The 22,414-nt window shown below is 46.2% G+C and overlaps 1 protein-coding gene across 1 annotated transcript in view; it reads left to right on the forward strand.

Moving 5' to 3' along the window:
- mst1rb (macrophage stimulating 1 receptor b) overlaps positions 1-22,414 on the forward strand; it is a 152,224-nt gene that overhangs the window by 85,708 nt on the left and 44,102 nt on the right. The window contains exons 5-7 of the mRNA XM_086000006.1: positions 8,188-8,348; positions 18,983-19,121; positions 21,567-21,703. Coding sequence (XP_085856132.1) covers positions 8,188-8,348; positions 18,983-19,121; positions 21,567-21,703 — 437 coding nt within the window. The remainder of the gene's footprint in view (positions 1-8,187; positions 8,349-18,982; positions 19,122-21,566; positions 21,704-22,414) is intronic.

Consider the following 22,414-nt stretch of genomic DNA (forward strand, 5'->3'; position numbering starts at 1 on the left):
GGAGAAGGGGAAGTGCAACGAGACCTGGGTGTCCTTGTGCACCAGTCGCTGAAGGTAAGCATGCAGGTGCAGCAGGCGGTTAAGAAGGCAAATGGTATGTTGGCCTTCGTAGCAAGAGGGTTCGAGTACAGGAACAAGGATGTCTTGCTACAGTTGTACAGGGCCTTGGTGAGACCGCACCTTGAGTATTGTGTGCAGTTTTGGTCGCCTTACCATGGAAGGAGTTCAGCGAAGATTCACCAGGCTGATACCTGGGATGGCAGGAATGACGTATGAGGAGAGATTGTGTCGATTGGGCTTATACTCACTGGAGTTTAGAAGATTGAGAGGGGATCTCATCGAAACCTATAAAATTCTGTCTGGCCTGGACAGACTAGATGCAGGAAGGATGTTTATGATGGCTGGGGAGTCCAGAACCAGGGGTCATAGTCTAAGGATAAGGGTTAAGCCATTTAGGACTGAAATGAGGAGGAATTTCTTCACCCAGAGAGTGGTGAACCTGTGGAATTCTCTGCCACAGAGGGCGGTGGAGGCCAGTTCATTAAATATATTCAAAAAAGAGTTGGATATATTTCTTAAGGCTAAAGGGATCAAGGGATATGGGGAGAAGGCAGGGACAGGGTACTGAATTTGGATGATCAGCCATGATCACATTGAATGGCAGAGCAGGCTCGAGGGGCTGAATGGCCTGTCCTGCTCCTATCTTCTATGTTTCTAAACCAGTGTTTTATGAAGGTTCATCATAACTTCCTTGCATTTGTACTGTATGGGCTCGAATTTCATTGGGCCGTTGAGGCGGGATTAGAGGCGTGTGGGGGGTTAAAATCACGAAATCGGGGGGCACGAACCAACCTGCCTCCATGCCCGTTTCACAGGAGGCGGGTATCCGACCTGTGCTGGGAGCCGCCTCCCCGAGGCGGGAAGGGGATTAGTGCCAATTCACTGCCTGTTAACAGGTAGTTAACAGGCAGTTTTTAGCCTAATCCCTATTTTTATCCCTGAAGTGTGGGATTCCCGACGGCTCCAAAGCACGCCAATTTAGCGAGGCGGACCGTCGGGCTGAAGGACTTGGAGGGTTCGAGATATCCGGTGTTCAGGCGAGTGATTGGTGCATGAGTGCAGAGGTAAGTGTGTTTGGTGTGTGTAAAGTGTTTAAATAAGCTTTACTTACCTTTTCTTACCAATGCAGCCTTCCTTCCTACAGGTGTCGGGAATCCCTCATCTCACCGGCACAGAAAGCAGAATGGCCGTGAGCTGTCAAAATCTGCAGCCTCTACTTTCTGTTCTGGAGAGATCTCTAAATCAGCCTGAGAGGGAGGAATTAACTTAAAGTACAGATTGTCAGTGTTTGACAGCTTCAAAGAGCTGTCAAACGCTGATATTTCATCTGTCAAAAGCTCTTGACAGATGAAATGTCAATCTGTGATGTCACCTGTTGCCGAGTGGCCCTTAATTGGGCCTGCTGAGCCCGCTGGGTGGGCTCAACAAGGTCAATCAAGTGAAAATCGAGTGGGTTGGCCACAACTCGATGGAGGCGGGACTACAACCCCAAAATTTGTAGTCCCGCCTCCTACACGCCTCCATTGATAAAATCCAGCCCTATGCCTCTACTTATTAAGCCCAGGATCCCGTATGAATTTTTAACCACTTTCTCAACCTGCCCTGCCACCTTCGATGATTTGTGCACACATACTCCCAGGTCTCTTGTTCATGCACCCTTTAGTTTATATTGCCTCTCCTCGTTCTTCGTACCAAAATGTATCATTTCGCACTTTTCTGGGTTAAATTTCATCTGCCACGTGTCCGCCCATTTCACCAGCGTGTCTGTCTTCTTGAAGTCTATCACTATCCTCCTCACTGTTCACTTTACTTCCAAATTTTGTGTTACCTGCAAATTTTGAAAGGAACCCATGGGCTGATGCACTATGTTGGTGCATCGACACCCTGTGACCTTACATTGCCATGTTCTCAAATCTCTAAATCTAAAGAATTTGGAAACATAATGGGCCCAATTTTCCGTGAGCTGTGACCACGCACGTGGCCGCAAGGACCGCGCAAGTTCCGGGTTTCCGCATGCGATGCGTATGCACGAAAACCCAGAACCTGCGATCTGTCAAGTTTCAGCTACAAATCCCTGGGAAATGGACTTTCGTTGGTGCGGAGTTGGGCTATTTGCCCAGCGAATGCCCTCGAAACTCTTACGCCTGGTAAAAGCAGGTGTCGGACCGCCTTTTACCAGCGTAAGGGTTTTAAAAAATAGAAAAATAAAATTTTATCACTCATTTATACATTAAAAACCCTGTCCAATGAGGTAAGTTTAAATTTAGCCCCGCTAAAACATATACATTTTAAAATTTATTTCCTGTGTTTGTGTATTTTTTAAGTGATCCCCATTTCTACTTATGAAGATTCCGTACGTACGCAACTCCCATAAGTATGAATGGGGATTCCCTTCTTTTCTTGGTTGGGCCTGCCCACGTGATCCCAGGGGCGCTTGCAAACCGCGTGCCCCTGGGATACGTGGGCCTCTGCCCGCGCGGACCCGGAGAGGCCCAGGAACGCGAGTCTCATAGGTACGGGACCATCAGGTAGGTGCGTACTTTTATTGTGGTTCGGAGGCAGGCGCCTGCAGGAAGCCTCTGACTGCAAATTCAGGCCCATTGTGAAGTTTTTCTGCTGACAAATGCTACGTGCATGGGACACGAGCTGTACGAAATTCTTACAACAAGGTGGTGTCTGAGATAAAGGGGGAACCAGTGGATGCAGTGCATTTGGATTTTCAGAAAACATTCTATAATATGCCACACAAGAGGTTATTGCACAAAATTAGGGCTCGTAGGATTGGTGGTAATATATTAGCATGGATTGACCTTAAAGAGGGGAAACTGGGGATGAGTATCTACCTTCAAGAGGATTGGGAAGAAAAGCTATCAGCCAAACTGTTGAGAGTGCATGGCGATCCAGTCTCTCCGTCAGCATACATGTACAGGTTATTAGCAATAAAGTTGTACGAGCGAATGTTATATAAGAACATTAGAAATAGAAGCTGGAGTAGGCCATTTGGCCCTTCGAGCCTACTCTGCCATTCAACAAGATCATGGCTGAACTTCTACCTCAACTCCACCTCCCTGCACTATCCCCATATCCCTTAATTCCCTGAGTTCCCAAAAATTAATCGACCTCTGTCTTGAATATACTCAACGACTGAGCATCCACAGCTCTCTCGGGTAGAGAATTCCAAAGATTCACCACCCTCTGAGTGAAGAAATTTCTCCTCATCTCAGTCGTAAATGGCCGACCCCTTATTCTGGGACTGTGACCCCGTGTTGTAGATTCCCCAGCCAGGGGAAACATTTTCTCAGCATTAACCCTGTCAAGCCCCTTAAGAATCTTATATGTTTCAATGAGATCACCTCTCATTCTTCTAATCTCTAAGGAATATAGGCCTAGTCTACACAATCGCTCCTCATAGAGCAATCCCCTCATCCCAGTCTAGTGAACCTTCCTGCACTCCCTCTATGGCAAGTATGTTTTTCCTTAGGTAAGGAGACCAGAACTGTACACAGTACTCCAGGTGTGACCTCACCAATACCCTGTATAATTGTAGTAAGACTTCTTTACTCTATACTCTAATCCTTTAGTAACAAAAGCTAACATACCATTTGCTTTCCTAATTGCTTACTGTACCTGCATGTTAACTTTCTGTGATTCATGTACAAGGACACCCAGGTCCCTCTGAACACCAACATTTCCCAGTCTCTCATGATTCAAAAAATACTCTGCTTTTTTGTTTTTCCTACCAAAGTGGCTATCTTTACACTCCCCCACATTTGTATTCCGTTTGCCATGTTCTTGCCCACAAAGTCAACCTGTCTATGTCTCTCTGCAGCCTCTTTGTGTCCTCCTCACAGCTTACTTTCCCACCTAACTTTGTATCATCAGCAAATTGGATACGTTACACTCAGTCCCTTCATCTAAGTCATTAATATAGATTGTAAATAGCTGAGGCCCAAGCACTGATCCTAGCGGTACTCCGCTAGTTACAGCCTGCCAACCCGAAAAGGTCCCGTTTATTCCTTTTAAAAAATTTGTTTACGGGATGTGGGCATCGCTGGCAAGGCCAGCATTTATTGCCCATCCCTAATTGCCCTTGAGAAGGCGGTGGTGAACTGCCTTCTTGAACCGCTGCAGTCCGTGTGGTGAAGGTACTCCCACAGTGCTGTTAGGGAGGGAGTTCCAGGATTTTGATCCAGCGACGATGAAGGATTGGCGATAAACTTCCAAGTCAGGATGGTGTGTGACTTGGAGGGGAACTTGGAGGTGGTGGTGTTCCCATGCACCTGCTGCCCTTGTCCTTCTAGGTGGAAGAAGTCGCGGGTTTGGGAGGTGCTGCCGAAGAAGCCTTGGCGAGTTGCTGCAGTGCATCTTGTAGATGGTACACACTGCAGCCACAGTACGCCGGTGGTGGAGGGAGTGAATGTTTAAGGTGGTGGATGGGGTGTCAATCAAGCGGGCTGCTTTGTCCTGGATGGTGTTGAGCTTCTTGAGTGTTGCTGGAGCTGCACTCATCCAGGCAAGTGGAGAGTATTCCATCACACTCCTGACTTGTGCCTTGTAGATGGCGGAAAGGCTTTGGGGGGTCAGGGGGTGAGACACTCACCGCAGAATACCTAGCTTCTGACCTGCTCTTGTTGCCACAGTATTTATGGGGCTGGTCCAGTTAAGTTTCTGGTCAATGGTGACCCCCAGGACCTTGATGGAGGGGGATTCGGGGATGGTAATGCTATTGAATGTCAAGGGGAGGTGGTTAGACCCTCGCTTGTTGGAGATAGTCATTGCCTGACACTTCTGTGGTGCGAATGTTACCTGCCACTTATCAGCCTGAACGTCATCCAGGTCTTCTTGCATGCGGGCATGGACTGCTTCATTATCTGAGGAGTTGTGAATAGCACTGAACGCTGTGCAGTCATCAGCGAACAACCCCATTTTGGACCTTATGTTGTTGAAGGGAACGTCATTGATGAAGCAGTTGAAGATGGTTGGGCCTAGGACACTGCCCTGAGGAACTCCTGCAGCGATGTCCTGGGGCTGTGATGATTGACCTTCAACCACCACAACCTACTCTCTGTTTTCTGTCCATTAACCAATCCTCAACCCATGCTAATATATTACCCCCAATCCCATGAGTCTTAATTTTGTGTAATAACGTTGTTGTAATTGCTGTGCTAAAACATATTCTACTTAGATAAGGGTTTGTATAAACCACAGTTAAAATTGTCCAATTTTCAAACCTTGCTATGGCAACCTAATGAATGAGTGACTGACTGTTCTAGCAGCTTGTCCTAAGCATAAAACTGAAAGTAAATCGATATTAACCTACCTTATCTGAATTGTTTAGACACCTAAAATGCCCTGCTGTTTCCAAGTGAACTTTGGATTGACTGTATTTAGTCTGTTGAAGGTTGAACTTTTGAACATTTAGCAATTGCATAATACCTCAAATAATGCACAATGGGAGTCCACTGGGATTCTACATTGTTGTTTGATATACCTGCATTCTTACCACTGAGTGAATGGGAAGCGAGTTGAATGATCGAACCCAATGAGAGAGAATGGCAGGATCTGATTAAACTTATTGAAGCTTGACAAGTGTGAAACTGCACGTCTCACTACTGAATACAACATCACAACATTAGAATATTTAGGAATAGGAAACTGGTGTGGCAGGGTGGCTAAGCTCCAGTACAGTCAACAGTATAGGTTTACAGGTTATTAGCACTAAAGCTGCAATCCTGTAACTAATCTACCAAAAACAGTTCAGTTTGGATCAACAGTGTTACGTAGAATCGTAGAATGATACAACACAGAAGGAGGCCTTTCGGCCCATTGTACCTGTGCCAGCTCTTTGAAAGAGCTATCCAACTAGTCCCACTCCCCTACCCTTTCCCCAGAGCCCTGAAAATGTTTGCCCTTCAAGTATTTATCCAATCCCCTCTTGAAAGTTTTTATTGAATCTGCTTCCACCACCCTTTCAGGCAGTGCGTTCCAGATCATAACAACTCGCTGTGTAAAAAAAAAATAATAATAATTCCCCTCATGTCGCCTCTGGTTCTTTTTGCCAATTACTTTAATCTGTGCCCTTCTGCCACCGGATGCAGTTTCTCCTAATTTACTCTTATCAGAACCTTTCATGAATTTGAACACCTCTATTAGATCTCCCCTTAACCTTCCCTGCTCTATAGAGAACCACCCCAACTTCTCCAGTCTCTCCACGTAACTGAGGTCCCTCATCCCTGGTACCAGTCTAGTACCAAACCTCCTCTGCACCCTCTCTAAGGCCTTGACATCCTTCCTAAAATGTAATGCCCAGAATTGGACACAGCACTCCAGCTGGGGCCTAACCAGTGATTTATAAAGGTTTAGCAATAACTTCCTTACTTTTGTACTCTAAATGCCTCTGTTTATAGAGCCAAGGATACCGTATGCTTCACTTTAGGCTTCTCAAGCCCATTCCTTTTTTGATAGATAACCCCACCTATCTGCTTTCCCACCAGCTCCCTTCTCGAGAAATGCAGCAGATCTTTGAAAGCCATTTATGCTGTCTGATCAATGGCCTTCTCTTAACTCCTTTTCTATAAATTGCTTTTAAGATCAATGTGGCAAATACAAGGTAATTGAAATGCAAGTCAGAAGAAATGTCTGAACAAAAACCATTTGCACTCTCTCTGTTTGCACATGCCCTTGCACTAGAACCAGTGAATATCAGATTGTCAAACGGTTCAGATGATCACTGCATGTATTGTTTATAAATATTTATCTGACTAAATGGAAAGAATGAAGCAAATTACTAAATTTATATTTAACCCAGGGTTGGGATATTGGAGCTTTTTTGTCACGGAATGTTAGATTATAGTTGCAATTGGTCATGCAGTAAGTAAATAGATAAATTCTTAGGGGGGAAAAATTCGGTTGCTTTGCGCTTCCCGGGGCGCAAAGCACCTAGCGCGTGGGCGCGGCGCCGCTGACGCCTCCCGCGAATTTCAGCGAGAGGTTAGCGGCGGCGGTAGCCAGTAGCGCCTTGGGGCGCTGCTCCTCCGGCGATGACTTAATCGCCGTGCGCAACGCCCCGCTCACGCCCCGGCCGCAAACTTGGCTCGCGCCCCCTGACCTACCGCTGGACACTCTGCCCGACAGGGTCGGGGGGGGGGGTTTTGTGGCCGGGGCGGTTGAAATTAAAGGGCAGGTGCCGGGCGGCCATTTTTTTATGGGCCGCCTGCCAGCACCTACCTCCTCTCGCCTCCCCCTGCGGGGTGGCGGCCGCGATCACTCAGCCCGGCACTCCTTTTAAGTGCTGGGCTCTTTTGCCGGCACCCAGCTCCCTGGTGGTTCAGAGGGGCTGCACTAGGCCCCTCTCTAATCAGGGGAGGGAGGCCTGCAGTACCGCGGCGCTACGTGCTGACGCACGTGGCGCTGTTGCACATAGCGCTGCGATATTCAATGGGCGCGCCCCAAGAGGGAGGGGGAGTGCTTCCAGTAGTGCCCCCCTCCTGCTTGGGGCGCTACCATTCAATTTTTGGCGCGAGGGCGCTAAAAGTAGTGCCCTGGCGAAGTTAGCGCCCCAAAGGGGGCGCGACCCAATTTTTCCCCCTTAATTTTTTTGGAGAGTAGGCAATAGGGAGGGCGGAGGGAGGAAGCTGAAGACCAAGGTACAGAAAAGGAAAAGAAAGCTAGAAAAAAAAGTAGCTAAGATGCAAAGGGGTCAAATAAATGCTTGGGTCGGGGGCGGGGGGTGGCAGGTAGAGCTGGGAAAGATGGTGACCTGCGGTTTAACACCGAATTGACATGCGATTGAGAAATTGACCATTGCCTCTCCGTGTTACTCTCTAAATAATCTGTTTGACCCTCTTCCCTTTCCTCCCCTGCACTGCATTCCCATGGCTTCACTCATGCCTGTTGTAACAGATAGCGCATCTGATCTGAAGATCTCTCCTCCTGTAGTTTCACGGTCACCTCTAATGTGTCCCCGTTTCAAAAAGAGGAATAGTGGGGAAAAAATAAATTCAGCTTGTCTTCAAAAGAAAGTAACAGTTTAGTGATGCATGTTGTAGTGCCAGATTCTGGGCATTGTGTTGACTAATGCTCCTTGTACGTTTTTTTTTCCCCCCCACCCCTTTCTTCAAATTTCAGTTTTTTCCCAAAAGTGCTCCTGTTAATGGAGAGACCAAGTTAACCCTGTGTGGCTGGGATTTCCAATCTCAAAATGGTCCCGCAATAACGCCATCCACCCACGTGGTTCAAGTGGGAAACCGACCTTGTAAAGTCATTCCTGAAAACAGCAATGCGAAGAGGTAAGCTTGTACATTTTGTCCTTCCCCCATTTAAAATCTTCATAAAAACATGTTTAAATTAAAGAGCCTCCTTGTGAGGATTCCCTTTTCAAAGGGGAAAATCTTGCTATTGGGGAATCCCCTCAACCATGTAATTGCTCTGTATGTGTTCCCATGTAGCAGTTTGCAAACCACACAAGTCGAACCTGCCGCTTCCAAACCACTTTAACAGGGTCAGTTTTCCCGAACCTTGCTCTCCGGCGAATGCCCGTTTCCCTCAATGCAAAGATCAGGAAGAGGGTGCTGAGACCTGTTTTCCTGGGTCTCCGTCGTTTTCACGTCCTCGGATATCTATGGCTTTCCTGCGGGTTGGTAGGTGGGGCGGAGCTGGGCCTGTGTCTGCAGTTGGCTCGAGTGAGGTGTAGGGTGCGGTTCATCCTCTTGCCTTAATGTCCTGGTTCCACTGGTGTCCAGTGAAACATGGAGCTACAGCCTGCCCCTGGACCCTTGTCAACTGGAAGTTCGGATGGAGTCCCGGAGGCAGGCCAAAGACAGGGAGGTCTTTTAAAATGTTTTTAAATTCTCTACTCCAGGATGTTTACAGGTCACCTGGACCTCTGCTTGCTGATCCCCAAACAGCAGCCAGAAAGCCCCGGTCTCTCAGGCCCGAGAGATTGCCAGCTATGCTTAAATTTCCTGCGCCTTTTGCCCAGCGCTAGGTCATCGGGGAAGAGTCCAGTGCCAGAAAGTTGAGAGGGGGGCAAAAAATCGGCCCTAATATCTTTTGTTTTGTATATTTCTTGATTCTCTGAGGGTGGGAAGGGAAGTGAACAGTACAGTTCAAGAAGTGAATGCTCCTGTCCTCAGGGGACATTGGCTTGAATTATCTATTGAGCTGTAGAATTTGAGTAAGAAGAATTAAAATGTCTTTGAGCTTGATAACTTGATAGGAAAGTTCTCCCGGTGTTCCTCAACCAACATCACTTTATAAAAAAAATAAATAAAATTATATGGTCATTTATCTCATTGTTGTTTGTGAGACCTTGCTGTGCGTAAATTGGCTGCCAGGTTTCCCTACATTACAACAGTGTCTGCATTTGGTATCTCATTTAAGCTTGTGAGTATTTTTAATGTAAAGCTGCATTTAATCTGGTCTGTGTCCTTTATGGGCAAATTTCCCTCAGTAACAGTAAATAGCCTGTAATTGACCCAAGCGGGTTGTCTCCCTCGCTGTAAAACTTCCCCACAGGAAGTAATTGAGCAGGTAGATCAGATATCTGCTCTGATCCAGTTACACATTGTGGCCTTAAAAAGCACAGCCCCACGTTAAGCACAGTTTTCCTCAAGACCATCTCTTTACACCTATTAGCTAAGAGGAACACCACCACCTCCAGTTTCCCCTCCAAGTCACACACCATCCTGACTTGGAAGTATATCGTCATTCCTTCATCGTCGCTGGGTCAAAATCCTGGAACTCCCTCCCTAACTGCACCGTGGGAGTACCTTCACCACACGGACTGCAGCGGTTCAAGGCGGTGGCTCACCACCACCTTCTCGAGGGCAACTAGGGATGGGCAATAAATGCTGACCTCGCCAGCGACGCCCATATCCCAGGAACGAATAAAAAAAAAAGTATGCAACCACCTGTTTACAGTAGTGAATCAATTTTGAAGTAGTCTTGTTTTTAATGAAGCGGTACTAAAGCATGTGTGATGTTTGCTGTTTGTAGGATAGCATGCGGCCGCAGGGGAAACTTACAAGCTCATTACATAATTGAGGGATTCACATGAGATAATTATATAATGTGACGTTCAGTGCATCTCCCTACCAACCTTACAGCAGTGGCTTACAATCTTGTAGATAATACTGTCAAACGCAATAAATCTATAGTTAATTTTATTTTTAAATTTGTGTTGTACCCCACCACTGGCTCAGATGGTACATGGTGTAGTACGGAGGTAACCTCATGCTGGGGCATATTTCTATCAGCTGCCCTCACGTAAGTAGCAGTTTTATTTTAGAAAAAAGTGCGAGTCTAGACAGAGAGTGGTCGATGGGCTATTATCTGTCTGGGGGCGGGGGGAAGGTGGTGTGGGGCTGGGGGTGGGGAAGTGCTGGTAGAATATCATAGATAGACGTAGAGAACATGTTTCCACTTGTGGAGGAGACCAAAACTAGAGGCCCTTAATGTACTAATAAATCCAATAGGGAATTCAGGAGAAACTTCTTTTCTCAGAGGGTGGCCAGAATGTGGAACTCGCTACCACAGGGAGTGGTTGAGGCAAATAGCATAGATGCATTTAAAGGGGAAGCTGGATAAACGCATGGGAGAAAGGTGTGGCAGAACCACTGAATGACTCTGGCTGACTGTATATAATTCCCTTTAACGATGTTCTAACACCAGCCTAAACCTGTACCATTGTGTTAGGCATTACTGTGTTTTGTATATAGAGTTTGCATGTACGGGGCGTGGCCCCTTTAAGAGCGCGGGCAAACGCGATGACGTCACGTCGCAAGCCACGGGGCTGCCCAGGCAGTCCTCGTGGAGTCTCTGACCAGTAAAGACCTGTTTGCTTGTTCCCTGGTGTCAATCTCAGTTATTTATAGGAATTCGTCAATTCCTACAAGGGAATAGAAGGTTATGCTGATGGGGCGAGATGAAGAGGGGTGGGAGGAGGAGGCTCATGTAGAGCATACACACGGGCATGGAGCAGTTGGGCTGAATGGTCTGTTTCTGTGCTGTACATTTTATGTACAAACACTTTCTAATAAGACTCATTAGACAGCAACCAGGAATTGGAACCCTGATTGACTTGTCTTTTCCTCCTCCGTAGCCCAGGTGGATGGAGACCAACGGTTCAGTTCCACATCAGGGGCTATCTTTACCAGTTAAGCTGTCAGGGTGGGGACATGGGGAGGCAGAAAAGTGTCCATGCGAACCACACACAGTTGGTAACTTCACATAGGTAATCTGTGTCTATGGATATCACTGTGTCGAATCAATTGAAGTAAATAGTTTTTTTTTTAAACGGTGGGGCAAGCTTTCCTTGGTTCACTATTAGTAGCAAAGTCGCAAACACGATCTTTATACTCACGCTGGCGATTTCACTACAAATAATGAGCAGAGGAATTCTTCCCCGGTGGTGTTTACGTCACACGTTGAGACAACCACCAACAAAATGATGATGGGGATATTGTAGGCTCACCCAGCTGCCATCACGCAAGGCTCGCTCAAACAATGTCATTCTTGACTACAAGTTTGAACAAAACTACCTGAATCATTCATCTCAAACTTCTTTATGCTGAGCTCCACAAAAAACATTCAGCTTCTCACACCCTTGCCTCTGCGGGTAGAGGTAAGAATGTAAAACATCTCTCTTTTCTCCTGAACTTGTTTTTCATTCATCTTCACTGCTTGCTTTTTTTCCCCATCTTTTTCTCCTCTCTCTTCCCCTTTTTGTCTCACTCTGTCCTTTCAATTCTTTCACTCTCAATCTCCTCCACCACTACTGTGTCCTCTCTCCATTTCTTTCTGTCTGATTTTGCATCTTCATTTTCGTGCTCCACTTCTGGTTTTCTCTTTCTCTTCTCATCTTTCGCTATCTTTACTTCACATTTGCTTCTATTCCCTTCGGTGCTCTCATGCTCTCTTTCCCCCCTCCCTCGAGAACACTTTTATTTCTTGCGTTTTTCTTGACTTCTGTTTGCCATGTCTGTCTCTTTGTTTTCCCCTCCCTCACTTTTGCCTCTCTCCGCTCCTTCACTTTTACATTGCTCTCACCTTCGATTTTTGTGTGTGTGTCTCTATCTCTCGCCCCTTCCTCACTTTTCTGTGTTTGTTTCTGTCTTCCGCCTCACTTTTGTCTCTCTTCTGCCTCAGTTTTGTCTCTGCTCGCCTCACTTTTTCGCTGTCTCTCTGCTTTTTGTCTCTCCCCTTTCCCTCACTTTTCTCTCTCTCTTCCCTTTTGCCACCCCCTTGTTCCCTCTCCCTCGCTCTCTTCTCTTTTCACTTGCCCTTTTCCTTTTTGCCACTCCAACAATTTCCTTTTCACTCTACTTCCTGCGGCACAGGGAAGATGAGGGAGCTTGACGGATCAATCAGCCAGGTTTTAAAAAGAGCGTGGGGAGCGGACTATTAAAAGCGCCTGGCGTGAGAAGCTAAACAAGCCAGCAACCACTAAAGTCGGGCAGGACTGTTCCGACTATCCCATGCGGTGGTTGTGCCAGTGATTTCACAGTCACTCTGTATCATTTGTTGTACGTTAGAAAAGCAGTGTGAAAAGTTTGGCAATCCTGAACCTGGTGTTTGCATAGCTTTTGTTTTTACTCCCACATTTCTGGCTAGTACGATGACGCAGTATTCATCTATAGATCACAGCCTCTGATTGCTGGTCAATTCATATTTGTGGCTTGTACTAAGTGTTCGACGGGTTTCACTTCTTGTGTGTCCTTTTTTGCGCCGGGTTTATTCACTTCCTGTTTTTATATTGGTTAATGAACTGGATGAATGGTAAAGAAAGGTGATGTCTTTAGCGCCGCCCATTTGTACCTGAAAATTGCAATTGATATTTAAGCAGCCTCTTAAGGCTAAAGGGATCAAGGGGTATGGGGAGAAGGCAGGGACAGGGTACTGAATTTGGATGATCAGCCATGATCTCATTGAATGGCGGAGCAGGCTCGAGGGGCCGAATTCCATATAGGGTGGATAAAGGGGAACCAGTGGACGTAGTGTATTTAGACTTCCAAAAGGCATTTGACAAGGTGCCACACAAAAGATTATTGCTTAAGATAAAAAATCACGGGATTGGGGGTAATATTCTGGCATGGATAGAGGATTGGCTATCTAACAGAAGGCAGAGATTGGGATAAATAGTTCATTCTCGGACTGGCAATCAGTAACTAGTGGTGTTCCACAGGGGTCAGTGCTGGGTCCCCAACTCTTTACAATCTATATTAACGATTTGGAGGAGGGGACCGAGTGTAACATATCAAAGTTTGCAGATGATACTAAGATGGGAGGGAAAGTAGTGAGTGAGGAGGACATAAAAAACCTGCAAGGGGACATAGACAGGCTAAGTAAGTGGGCAGAGATTTGGCAGATGGAATACAATACTGGAAAGTGTGAGGTTATGCACTTTGGCAGGAAAAATCGTAGAGCAAGTTATTATCTTAATGGCAAGAAACTGGAAAGTACTGAAGTACAAAGGGATCTGGGGGTCCTGGTGCACGAAACTCAAAAGGTTAGTATGCAGGTGCAGCAAGTGATTAAGAAGGCCAATGGAATGTTGGCTTCCATTGCTAGGGGGATAGAATATAAAAATAGGGAGGTATTGCTTCAGTTGTACAAGGTATTGGTGAGACCGCACCTGGAATACTGCGTACAGTTTTGGTGTCCATACTTAAGAAAGGACATACTTGCTCTCGAGTCAGTACAAAGAAGGTTCACTCGGTTAATCCCGGGGATGAACATATGAGGAGAGGTTGAGTAGATTGGGACTCTACTCATTGGAGTTCAGAAGAATGAGAGGCGATCTTATTGAAATATATAAGATTGTGAAGGGGTTGGATCGGGTGGATGCGGGGAGGATGTTCCCAATGATGGGTGAAACTAGAACTAGGGGGCATAGTCTTAGAATAAGGGGCTGCTCTTTCAAAACTGAGATGAGGAGGAACTACTTCACTCAGAGGGTGGTAGGTCCATGGAATATGCTGCCCCAAAAAGCTGTAGAAGCTACATCATTACATAAATTTAAAACAGAAATAGACAGTTTCCTAGAAGTAAAGGGAATAAAGGGTTATGGGGAATGGGCAGGAATTTGGACATGAGTCTAGGTTCGGATCGGTCATGGCCCTGTGGGTAGCGGAGCGGGCCCAGGGGCCGTGTAGCCTGATCCTGCTCCTATTTCGTGTGTCTAATTCTGTTAGATTCAGGAGATGGTTCAGTGATAGTAGATTGGCGGTTAGGATCAGATCAGCCATGATCTTATTGAATGGCGGAGCAGGCTCGAGGGGCCGATTGGCCTACTCCTGCTCCTATTTCTTATGTTCTTATGTTCAGGCGGACGGGCTGGCTCGCCCAGTTACAGGCTCGCCTGAAAATTCCATCAGGCAGGTTGTGGCCGTTAATGGGGTGGCTGAGGCGACACGACTTTCAATTGTTGGCAGCTTGTTTTCCAGGTGAAAGTTAGGCAGCTGGCCAGTTAGAAAATGACCCCCACCCCCTCCCGGTGGGTTTAATTTCTACCCCGGTCCTCCCGATGGTAACTTTGGCGGAAGAGCTGTGGAAACCCCCGAAACAAAATGTAAATGTCCTTGCTGCATGGCCCCTCCACCGAAGTTACACCGCACAAGTAGGAGAACCCTCCGTGGAAATTCACACACCGCCCAATGGCTGGTCAGGTGCCTGAGGTTGATGCTGTTTGAGGGCTCAGTATTGGCCAGGACACCGGGGAGAACGCCCCTGCTCTTGTTCCAATTTGTGCCATGGGATCTTTTACGTCGGGTATCTGAGGGAGGACAAAGTCATTCAGTTCAATTACGAAGCACCTTGAGGGTTTTGTTTGTATACATGTTTGAGTTTAAAAGACACACACTTTAGTTTCCTTTGCCCCAATCAAATTTTGTAAAGTATTGCTCGGCCTGCCTGGTTCCTGCTGGGCAGTATGTCTGAAGTCCATCAGCAAGATATAGATGGGCCAGAGAGATTCTGTGAATGGCCAGCAACAAAGGTTAATATTACAGAATCAACACCTTGTGTCAGGTTCAGTTTATGTTGCTGTTCAGTGGAGCAGACACAAACGGTTTCTATTTTACAGCGAATGATAGTTAACCCTGTAACTACTATAAATTACCATGTGTCATTGATTCTGTTTACTTCTCTATTTGCTGTTAATTAAATTGGTAGTTTATAACTTAGGCCACCACCTGCTGAAGCGTTTATTCTACTGACTTCTGAAGTTGAGAAAGATCACGTGGTGGCACAACATAACCAGTGGCCGCGATACAGCTTTAAAGGATTTCTCTTCTACCCTTGAACCCACTGCAAATTAGCCAGATATTGGGCAGGTAAAGGCACATTCCAGGCCGCAGGGAGCGCGCGATTTCCTATGGTAATGGTCTGATGCACTGAACCTGGAAAAATATCTAGAGTAAAAAGCCCAAAATGTATCTGTGACAATTCAAAATATCCTTAAAGCAGTAATGCACCTAATTCTTTGCCCCCCCCCCCCCACCAACAGGTGCAAATCCGTACTGATCTGTTGGATAAAATCATACTTTTAAAAAATCTGGATTGGGATACTGAGGTTTGGCACATAAGGTGCAAGTTAGGATAGAAATTTAACACAAGGTTTTGCTACCTACGAACCTGATGTTAGCTATGGTTTTTCGTCCTGCCTAGAGCAAGACTCTCTGATCCTACTTTTGTACCAGTGTGAACAATAGCGTGGATTATTAGAATACATTATTTGTGTGAGAAGTTTGGGCGGGTGAGATATCAGCATTTTACAGTTGAACTGTTCCGCTGACACTGGATTGGGCAAAAAATTTGGACAATATGTTCCAATTTCCTGTATCCTTTACCTTGATGAGAATAAACTTCATCCAAAATGTTTTACCTGCAGAAAATCTACCTATTTCCTAAAAAAAAACAAAAGCCCAAAATGGTCTAGCACTTGATGCCCTGGCAGTTGAGGCCAATTCATTAAATATATTCAAGAAGGAGTTAGATATATTTCTTAAGGCTAAAGGGATCAAGGGATATGGGGAGAAGGCAGGGATAGGGTACTGAATTTGGATGATTAGCCATGATCTCATTGAATGGCGGAGCAGGCTCGAGGGGCCGAATGGCCTACTCTTCTATGTTTCTATGTTAATAAGGGATGCAAGTTCAGTTTCCCTACGCTGCTTGGTTCTCAACTTCGCTGTGACGTGAGGAGGCTTTGAGTAGAGGCTGGGTAATTTCCACAGGGTGAGGGGAAAGTCAGAAAGATAGCCATCACTGGGATGCACTTCATTGCCTCCTAAAATAGCACAGATTGCAAGCTTAACCTCCACACTACAAGGCATTGCTTGCTCCGGATTAGGCAAAATCTGGAGCGCTCTCCCCCAAAAAAAGCTATTGAGGCTCGGTCAATAGAAAATATCAAAACTGAGATTGATAGAGATGCTGGTTAGGCAAGGGTATTGAGGGTTCTGGCACCAAGGCGGTTAAGATACAGATCAGCCATGATCTAATTGAAAGTCACTGAAAGCAAACATGCAGGTGCAGCAAGCAGTTAGGAAAGCAAATGGTATGTTGGCCTTCATTGCAAGAGGATTTGAGTACAGGGGCAAGGCTGTCTTACTACAGTTATACAGGGCCTTGGTGAGACCACACCTGGAGTACTGTGTGCAGTTTTGGTCTCCTTACCTAAGAAAGGATATACTTGCCATAGAGGGAGTGCAGCGAAGGTTCACCAGACTGATTCCTGGGATGGCAGGACTGTCATATGAGGAGGGATTGGGTCAACTATACCTGTATTCACTAGAGTTTAGAAGAATGCGAGGGGATCTCATTGAAACGTATAAAATTCTGACAGGGCTAGACAGGCTGGATGCAGGGAGGATGTTTCCCTTGGCTGGGAGCTCTAGAACGAGGGGTCACCATCTCAAGATACAGGGTAGGACATTTAGGACTGAGATGAGGAGAAATTTCTTCACTCAGAGGGTGGTGAACCTATGGAATTCTCTACCACAGACAGCTGTGGAGGCCAAGTCACTGAATATATTTAAGGAGATAGATAGATTTCTAGGCACAAAAGGCATCAAGGGGTATGGGGTTTAGCGGGAATATGGTATTGAGATAGAGGATCAGCCATGATCATATTGAATGGCGGAGCAGGCTCGAAGGGCCGAATGGCCTACTCCTGCTCCTATTTTTCTATGTCTTTATGAAAGGCGGAACAGGCTCGAGGGGCTGAATGGCCTACTCCTGTTCCTATGATTGGAGACAAAATTTTAAGAGGAAAATTCTAAGCCATTACCACATAACCTACCAGAGCAACTTACTGTTGTGTAGTTCTGTTGCATCCTGCACTAATTGTTCCCATGACAACGCTCAATGTTGTGTTGCAATCTGTTTAAAAATAGGTGGTGCTCGATTGTCGGATTTCACAACAATTGCCTCCAGCCAACCACCTCTACCTAATTAGGAATGGGTGTGGGTTGGCAGTGGGCCACGTCTCGGCTATTGTACAGTGTAAAATACTTCACGATGGTAAAAATCACCTAAAAAAATTACTGAGCACGCCACACTTAGTGGTAAAGAAGGCAAAGTTTTACATTTATATAGCACATTAATTTGTCTCTCAGAAATGTCCCAAAGCACCTCACATACAATGAATTCCTTTTAGTTAGTGCTATGTAGGCTAATGGTAGTGATACAGTGCATGACCAGAAGATGTCATGATCTTGCTGCAGATTGCTGAAGCAGTGTGTTACAGGCAACATGACTTCACAACATTTCTGATCCAGTAGGTGTAAGTCCTGCTTAAGAGTTGGTGTATTTGCTCAAAGAATGAGAAGGCTGAGGTGCTTACTGATGGAGTCTATCGTTGACCTTAACCGAGAGAGCACTATATTAGCATCTTCCTGACCTAAAATCTCTGGTATTTCTAGGGGAGTGCGGTAAAGATTAAACTAACTTTCTCCTAAATGTGGAAGACCTAAAAGCGCCATTGCAATGACATTTTTTTTTAACTCTCCCACTTGATGATAAAGGCTCATTTAGTGACACACTTGTCCCTCTTACTTAATGTATTCTTCTTGGTTCTTTTATTTTTTTTTTCTCTGCCAGATTTCTCCCTCAAATCAACATCACTCGAAACAGATTATCTGGAACTTATCACATTGTTGTTTGTGGGAGCTTGCTGTGCGCAAATTGGCTGCCGCGTTTCCCGCACTACAAGTGACTACACTTCAGAAGTACTTCATTGGTTGTAAAGTGCTTTGGGACCAATGCACCCTCTTACTTTTTTTGGTGCGCGAGCCCTTTGAGGCACGTGGGGTTTTTCCTCATAAAGCCGTTGCGTGGCCTGCGCAGAACCTCCAGAGCGCGGCCGTGCATTTTAACGGGAACATTGATGGGGACGTCCTGAGGTGGTGAAAGGCGCCACATAAATGCGAGTCTTTCATTCATTCTTTCCCCTCTTTTGCTCTTCCCAAAGGTGTTAACTCTTCGCTGGGGTATGGTTCCATAGGCACCGGGTACTCTCCAGAACCTCGCTCGGGTGTTGATTTCTTCACGTGCAAAAACCTCGATGGTGACCATTGCCAAGTTCAGTCATGAGGATGGCATCAGGGCTAAACCCCCATGCTAACCTTGATGTGCATACACTCTCGCGCACATGCCACCCCTACCACCACCCCAGCTCAGATCAGTCAACTCAACACAGACACTGGATTGAAACGAGATCCTTCCTGGTCTGTATGTCAATCATCTGAGTCATTGGGTGGCCGGGGGGGGGGGGGGCAACTTTGTTCTTTGCTTGAACACAGGTATTCGGAAACACTGTGTAATGCAGTGTGTAGACAGGGGGTAACAGGATGGCTGCAGCTCTTCTTTCTTGTTTGGAATGAAATGCATGCCTAATATAAAAGTCTGTGTTTTCTGGCAGGTTGTTGTGTAAACTGGAAATTACTGGAAAGCCTCAGCCCATTACTTCGACAGAGATCAAGATCACTATTCAAGAGACTAAGCATAATGGCGAGTTCTCCATCATTGGATCCACCTCCATTGCAGGATTTGAATTTGTGGTGAGGCTCCTGCAGCATTGTGATCGTAAACATTCATGATTTATTTTATTTTTTCCACATGTAGTTTTTGAGCACTAAATTTGTTACTGAGTTGTCTCTAAATGTCCCCTTTAGATTAGGAAGAAAGCTCAGCTCACGATGGAGCATCAAGACAAAGTGCCACACCTCCACGTACAATTGAGTTTTATAGCTGGTCATAAACCTAGTGCAAATGTTATGTTGTCCTTTCTTAGTATTTTAATTAAGGCCTTTCCAATGGGCACAGTGCACATTGGCCTCTCCCAGCAGCACCCTGCAATTGCTTGCTGTGGGCTGGTTTTCCATCTGATAATTACTTTGTTTTCCCCCGTGGGCTAGTTCCCCATGTTGAGCGCTGACTTGGGTGGGCCTGTTCGGAGAGCAAAAGTGAGGTGGCACTTACATTTGCCTCTTCCCCTGCCTGCCCAAATCCTGACGATTGGACTCCCCAGGCCCGCGCGGTTGTCAAAGTCTCCTATAACGGCATATCTGCAAATGATCCTGCTCCCACCAGTGTCCCACTGATCTTCCCCAGCCAGTGAAAGCACATTTGCTGCACCACCCCCAAGGAGCCATGGTGGCAGGTGAGGCAGTTCCCTGCCGCTTCGGAAATTGGAATCAGATGATTTAACTGGTTTCAAGGGACAAATGCACCACCAGCAGGCAAGTACTGGTAGTAGAGCCTGCACTAACCAATGCAAAGACAACACTGCTTGGGAGCATTTGACCCTACTACAACAACATCTGCTTGCATTTAGATAGGGCCTTTACATAGAAGATAGGAGCATTCGGCCCCTCGAGCCTGCTCCGCCATTTAATGAGATCATGGCTGATCATCCAAATTCAGTGCCCTGTCCCTGCTTTCTCCCCCTATCCCTTGATCCCTTTAGCCTTAAGAAATATATCTTAACTCCTTCTTGAATATATTTAATGAATTGGCCTCAACTGCCTTGTGTGGTAGAGAATTCCACAGGTTCACCACTCTCTGGGTGAAAAAATTCCTCCTCATCTCTGTCCTAAATGGCTTACCCCTTATCCTTAGACTGTGACCCCTGGTTCTGGACTCCCCGCCATCGGGAACATCCTTCCTGCATCTAGTCTGTCTAGTCCTGTTAGAATTTTATAAGTTTCAATGAGATCCCCTCTCATTCTTCTAAACTCCAGCGAATATAAGCCCAATCGACCCAATCTCTCCTCATACATCATTCCTGCCACCCCAGGTATCAGCCTGGTGAATCTTCGCTGCACTCCCTCCATGGCAAGTGTTAAGTCTGTGAATTATTTAGTTAATTAAAACAGACTAATGAGTAACAATAAAAACAGGTCTTTACTGGTTGGAGGTAGGGACTATACTGAATACAAGATTACTGCACAGTGCTTATATACCGGTGTGTTCACCCCCGGTATTACATCTACAGCAGCCTGAGAAAGTAGTACATCTCTTAAGGTGGAACAGGCTTAAGCTCTCTTAAGGTGGAACAGGTTACATACACAACAGCAAGAACATCCTTCTTCAGATAAGGCGACCAAAACTGCACATGTAGTAAAATGTCCCAAGGTGTCTCACAGTAGCATAATCCAACAAAAAAATTGACAGAGCTAAATAAGGAGACATTCGGACAGGTGACCAAATGCTTGGTCAAAGAGGAAGGTTTTAAGCAGAGCCTCAAAGGAGGAGAGAGAGGCACATGGGTTTGGGGAGGGAATTCCAGAGCTTTAGGGCCGAGATGGCTGAAGCCCTAACATTAACATTGGGGAAGTAGTTGCTGCCCCAAGCTGTGCCTCGCATGTTGTCACCTCCATCCCCTCTCTGTGACCTAATGGAGACTGAAAGAATTTATTGCTGCTGTATCATAGATGTGGGTGACTGAATTAATACAGTATCCTGCAAACAGACGGACCAATGGGCATCTTAGCCCATTGATTTTGGTTCACATAACTGCTGCTATGGCCTCAAATGGTTGAAGACAGAACCTTGAGGTGTTCCTGCTCGCCTTCCAATACCTCTCCTCAAGTGGCTATTCTTCGGTATAAGGATGGTGTCAGGAGCCAGGTTGACGATGAGGAGGAGTGTGTCACAGCCATACTCAATCCTGTCCTCACTCATGTTGTACTTTCCAGTCCCTGGGTGGTTATCAGAAGTGGGAATAGAACTCTCGCTCCATCCCTGTATTTTCCTCTAGTCAAAGGGTGCGAAACCAATTGCAGTTCCATTACAGCTGCGCCCTGTTGGAATCACTTGGCTCTGCACAGATCAAGGAATGAACCTGGGACTGTTCCCATCTGTTGGGCGCAGCCCCTGAGCAAACTGTGCACTTGCCAAGTCACTGGCTCTAATATATTTGGATATTGGAGGGGCTCTGTTATTTCTGCAGATATTAAGGGTTGTGGGGTAACGATGAACCCATATAATTATTTTTTTTGTAGGAACCTGTTATAACTCGTTTGACGCCAACATATGGCCCTCAAGATGGTGAGACTTTGATTACGTTATTGGGGAGACATCTGACAGCTGGCAATAAGCAGGAAGTGACAATCGGTGGGAAAAGCTGTGCCATAAAGCGGTAAGAGATTAGGACCGAACAAAGCTGCACAGTGGGATTATCCACACGTTTGATTTCAGAACCAATCACCCGGTTCCAAATTGATTAAGAATGTCAGTTTTTAAAGCGGCTAGTTGCTGTGTTGGCAGTTTCTGCATCTGCAACAGCGCACGCGCTTATAGTTTGAAACGATTGGTTAGTGCCCGACCAATCAGGTGTTCCGATGCAGCTTGCTTGTCGACCCCAGCACAAAATTGTCCATCTCGGATGGCGGCAGTGTCCCTTGGGTAGGTCCAGGGGTGGGGTTTGGAGCGGGCGGAGGGGGGAGATGTGAATGGGCGGTGACATGAATCAGTCATTCATGAAAGAAAGACTTATGAAATAATACTGAGCGGCCTGCGGGTGGCGCTGTCCAGGGAGAGTATAAATACTCGGGCACGGGCCCAGCTTGCGCAGGACATTCTTAACAGGAACTAGTGAAGGACACAACTAGACCTCCATGTTGTAAAACAGTTGATTAAAGTTTTGTTTAATGCTTAGAACAAGTGCCTAGTAGTTTTCTTACATCAGGCGGGGTGGCGAGGGCTAGAGCGGATGGCAGTATCGGTATGATTCTCCTCCTGAGAGTTTATTTGCCTCGTCTTTGACGGGACCGCTTATTAATCTGCTGTAGACCCTGGGGAAAATTAGGCGGAGCTTGGGCAGGGCAAGCTTCACATAATTTTCTGACCA

This window comes from Somniosus microcephalus, chromosome 11 (assembly GCF_052327205.1).
Source record: "Somniosus microcephalus isolate GS21.2 chromosome 11, FLI_Smic_1.0, whole genome shotgun sequence".
Classification (NCBI taxonomy): Eukaryota; Metazoa; Chordata; class Chondrichthyes; order Squaliformes; family Somniosidae; genus Somniosus; species Somniosus microcephalus.